Source organism: Protobothrops mucrosquamatus, unplaced genomic scaffold (assembly GCF_001527695.2).
Source record: "Protobothrops mucrosquamatus isolate PMUCROS unplaced genomic scaffold, P.Mucros_1.0 scaffold_243, whole genome shotgun sequence".
NCBI classification, from domain to species: Eukaryota; Metazoa; Chordata; class Lepidosauria; order Squamata; family Viperidae; genus Protobothrops; species Protobothrops mucrosquamatus.
In genome coordinates, this window is record NW_015386319.1 from 600,651 (window position 1) to 605,261 (window position 4,611).

The 4,611-nt window shown below is 39.9% G+C and overlaps 1 protein-coding gene across 1 annotated transcript in view; it reads right to left on the reverse strand.

The window, feature by feature from the left end:
* Nucleotides 1–4,611, reverse strand: part of LOC107301200 (myomegalin) — a 38,107-nt gene that overhangs the window by 11,040 nt on the left and 22,456 nt on the right. Inside the window, exons 4-5 of the mRNA XM_015830460.1 lie at nucleotides 1,447–1,571; nucleotides 410–576 (exon numbers count right to left, since the gene is read on the reverse strand). Of these exons, the coding sequence (XP_015685946.1) occupies nucleotides 410–576; nucleotides 1,447–1,571 (292 nt within the window). The remainder of the gene's footprint in view (nucleotides 1–409; nucleotides 577–1,446; nucleotides 1,572–4,611) is intronic.

A 4,611-nucleotide genomic window follows, 5' to 3' on the forward strand; every position in this document is an offset into this window, starting at 1 on the left:
TGCTGAAATGGCAAAGATTTCGGCTTATTTGAAGAATCACTCGAATGAACAATTTTTATCAATATGGGGAAGATGGAGTGTTTATATTCAAAAGAAATATAAAGTGGTAGAATACAGGTTAGGTCTTTAATTTTGTAAGCTGGTTTATTTCTACTATTTTTTCTTGTAGATTAAGATATTTTGTAGAGTTAGAGATATTGGTATTTGTTTACTTTCATATGAATATTATCCTGGGATTAGGTTTGGGAAGTCCAGGGTGGGGGTGGGGGGTTATTCTCATTGTGTTTACTTATGATTGTTTTTTTATGATTTATGATTGAAAAAATAAATAAAATTTCTTTAAAAAAAAAAAAAAGATGGAACCCTTAAGGAATTTAAATCTCAATGAAAGTACTCTGTCCTCAGTTACCATGTTGTCCTGTAGTTTCAGGTCAGGCTGCAGAAGTGATGCCATTTGGTGGATTCGAGTCTTGGCATCCAAAATCTGTTTCTTAAGAGTATTATAGTCCTGAAGGTATCCTATGACATGAATTCCTTGCTTTTTGTCATCTTCTGTCAGCAGCAATGTATGCTCCCCTACAAAGAAAGAACCACAATGTCAGCCTAAGTTGGAAGTTGTAAGGACCCACTTCAATCCCACATCTTAAGAAAGCAGAACTCTTGGAGACGGTTTCCTCCAACAGGAACTTTTATTAAAAGTAGTCGATAGCAGGCATAATAGATAGGATCTGAAGGATTCCTTTGCAGATCAATACTTTAAAGTGTCCCCAAGCAAACCCCACCCCACAGTTCATCCGGGTGGTTCAAACCGGCCAATCCCCAGGTGTTAAGTCCATCGTGGGAAAGGGGAGATAATATCGGTCCAGCTCCGGTCATAGCGCGCTGTTCAAGCAACTCTTTGCACCTCCTTTTGAGAATGGAGAAATAAGCCAGGCTCCGGAGATTGTATTTCTTTCTCCCCCCTCTTTTCCTAGCTGACAGGTTAGGCCGAAGAAAGTTCAGAGAGAGATACAGTGCAGGAAGCAAATTGTTACATTGTAGCAGGCAATGGACACAGAAGCAATAAATGAAGCAAAAGGTTACATTGTAGTGAATAGAGGAAGGGAAAGCAATAACTCTGCAGGTACATCCCCCCTCCCCCTTGGGAGTATAGCAGAACGCAGGGGAAGGTGAAATTTGTTTTTAGGTCAGAGGGGATAGGTAGAAATGAAATAGGAATGGGTTCTGACAGAAGTTACAGTTCTGGACTGCTCTGGCATCAGCAACTATAGTTCCTGCACAGTGACTCAGTTGCTGTTTCCTACAACCACAGAAAGAAAAAGAGAAGTATAGTATTTGTTCAGAAAGCTTCAGATGGTCCTACTGCTTTCTGATATCTTAGAATATTTTAACTTAACATCCTGTAGTATACTAGCAAAGCTTGAGTGGGAAGGAGTAAGGACATACCAGAGACTGCCTTCTGCAGTGGTCCATGCTGTGCTTCATAGACACATAGTTCAGCCTGCTGGGTCTGGAAGAGCACTCTGTTTTCTTCACACTGCTGCTGAAGCATTATCATTCTATGCTGAAGCCTGCAAAAATCCCCCCACCAGCAAACAAGAGTCATGATTGAGGTTTTTGTTGGCTGAATGTCAAATGTCACTGCAGTGCTTATACTAATGTTCTGCCAAAACCTGCTCACTGAAGATTTCATTGAAGTCTCACAGAAAGAGACTGCAATTCCTCACAAATAGAACCATCAGATTACAAGAGAATTTGGAGGTCTTTTTTCCTGGGCAGGAATCCTCAAACTATCCCAGATAATTGGGACATTCTATTAAGCCTTGCAATAAATTCCTCAGATTTTACCATTTTTATTTATTTAATATATAAAATACAAAGAAAAATAGAAATAGGAAATTAAGGGAAGGAAAAGGAGAGGGGAAAAGAAGGTGTGAGGTACAAGGGGAAAAAAAGCTTTGACTTCCAACTCTTTTTAACACAGTATAAGATAAAAACCTACAGCCTAAACTTTTTGTTTTTACACAATAAATAATTAGCCATTCTACAACGAAAAATCTATCTGATAGAGAAACCAAAGTCATTCATTTTTTTCTATCAAAAGAACAATATCCAGAAGTGATACCCAAATGAAAAACATACTCAAATATGTCCTCCTCTTTGAATAAAATGAACAATTTTATCTTCCTTGCTATGAAAATAATGTATATTTCTATTTGCACCTAGTAATCTTTGTGAACTATTATTTTTATTAAAAATGATCACTATATTTTATAAAATACTTTGATCTTACTGAGAAAATACTCTTTTTTACCTTTTTTTAAATGCTAAAATTTCTCTATACAGGCTTTGAGCTGCAGTATTAAATTTAGATCCCACCCTTCAAACTACCCTTATAGAATATTTTTTATAAACATCCTTTGCAAATACATTTTCAATAACATTTTAAAATTTTGGATCAAGACTATTTCAATTACAAATGTCAAAGAAAAATCCATCCTAGATCCTCACTTCTTCCAGCTTGTCTTCATGGAGTAAAATCTTCTTCTTCTCTGGAAAGTTTATCAAGTAGTTATAAGCCCCTCCCCCTTTTATCACAGATTTCACAACCTTGCTAATGTCCTTAAAGAAAAAGTCCCAAATTTATCTTTTTAAAAGTTGCTGATTTTCTTGATGTTCTTCTTTCAATTGTATTGAAATATTTAAACCATCATAATAAAAGCACAAAATGCTTTTGATAACATAAACCAGCAATTTATGATTCAACAACTAAATGAAATGGATTTTGGAGAAAACTTTATAAATACAATTAAAACAATCTATCATAGACAAATAGCTAAAATAATAATTGTAAATGGATATTTTCAGAAAATTTTAACATTAAAAAAGGCACAAGACAAGGATGTGTCCATTATCCCCATTATTTATATTAACATTGGAAGTATTAAATAGAAATATAAAGCAAGACTCAGAAATTAAAGGAATGAAGATAAAAGATGAAAAATATAAACTACAAGCATTCGCAGATGACTTGGTTTTCATATTAGAAGAGCCGCTTGTGACAAGCCCCAAATGTCTAAAAATTCTATCAAGAATTTGGAGAAGTGGCAGACTGAAAATAAATAGAGAAAAGACCAAAGTGATAACTAAAAATCTTACTGATAAAAAAACCAACTGTCAGAAAAAACAGATCTCCAAATAGTTAAGAAAACTAAATATTTGGGGATTTATTTAACAACAAGATGTGCAACAATAAAAGAAGACAACTAAGTAAAATTATTAAAACAAATAAAACTAGACTTGGAAAACTGGAAAAATCTACAACTGTCATTAGGGAGAATAACAATGGTGAAGATGAATATCTTACCAAAATTACTCCTTATTTCAAACAATTTATTTATTTATTTATTTATTATTTATATTTATATCCCGCCCTTCTCCTTGCGGACTCAGGGCGGCTAACAACCAGATAAAAATACAAAATATCAAAACTACAAATTAAAACTTAATTAAAAGGCAAATATTAATAATTGGTCTAAAAAATTTAAAATTATTTTAAAACCCCCTCTAAAAATTTTCCCCTAGGCCAGTCCCGCAAGCTGGAATAACCATGTCTTAAGGGCGCGGCGGAAGGAAGGGAGATCAGGGATCACCCTGATCTCTGGGGGTAGTTCATTCCAGAGGGTGGGAGCTCCCACAGAGAAGGCCCTCCCCCTTGGGGTCGCCAGCCGGCACTGTCTGGCCGACGGTACCCTGAGGAGACCCACTCTGTGGGAGCGTACAGGTCGAAGGGGGGTAATCTGCGGCAGGAGGCGGTCTCGAAGATATCCAGGTCCGATGCCATGGAGCGCTTTAAAGATGATGGTCAGCACCTTGAAGCGCACCCGGAAGGCCACCGGCAGCCAATGCAGCTCGCGCAGCAGCGGTGTTACATGGGAGCGACGAGTCGCTCCCAACACCGCCCACGCGGCCGCATTTTGGACTAGCTGGAGCCTCCGGGTGCTTCTCAAGGGGAGCCCCATGTAGAGAGCATTGCAGTAGTCCAGGCGGGAGGTGACGAGGGCATGAGTGACTGTGCGCAGGGCGTCCCGGTCCAGAAAAGGTCGCAACTGGTAAATCAGGCGAACCTGATAGAACGCCCCCCTGGTCACAGCCGCCAACTGGTCATCCAGTGTCAGCCGTGGATCCAGGAGGACACCCCGAGGGAGCCAGAGTTTCGCCCCCTATAGTCAGCGATGGAATCAGCTGACTATGCCGAGGCGCCGGTAGCCACAACCACTCGGTCTTGGAAGGGTTGAGCCTGAGTCTGTTTCTCCCCATCCAGACCCTCACGGCCTCCAGACATCGGGTCATCATGTCAAGGGCATCATTGGGGTGGCCCGGGGTGGATATGTACAGCTGAGTATCATCACCGTACTGATGGAAATCCACCCCAAAGCCACGGATGATCTCCCCCAGCGGCTTCACATAAATATTGAACAGAAGCGGAGAGAGGACCGACCCCTGTGGGACCCCACAAGTTAGGGGCCTTGGGGTCGACCTCTGTCCCCCTGCCAATACAGACTGCGTACGGTCGGTGAGGAAGGAGGAGAACCACCGCATAACAGTGCC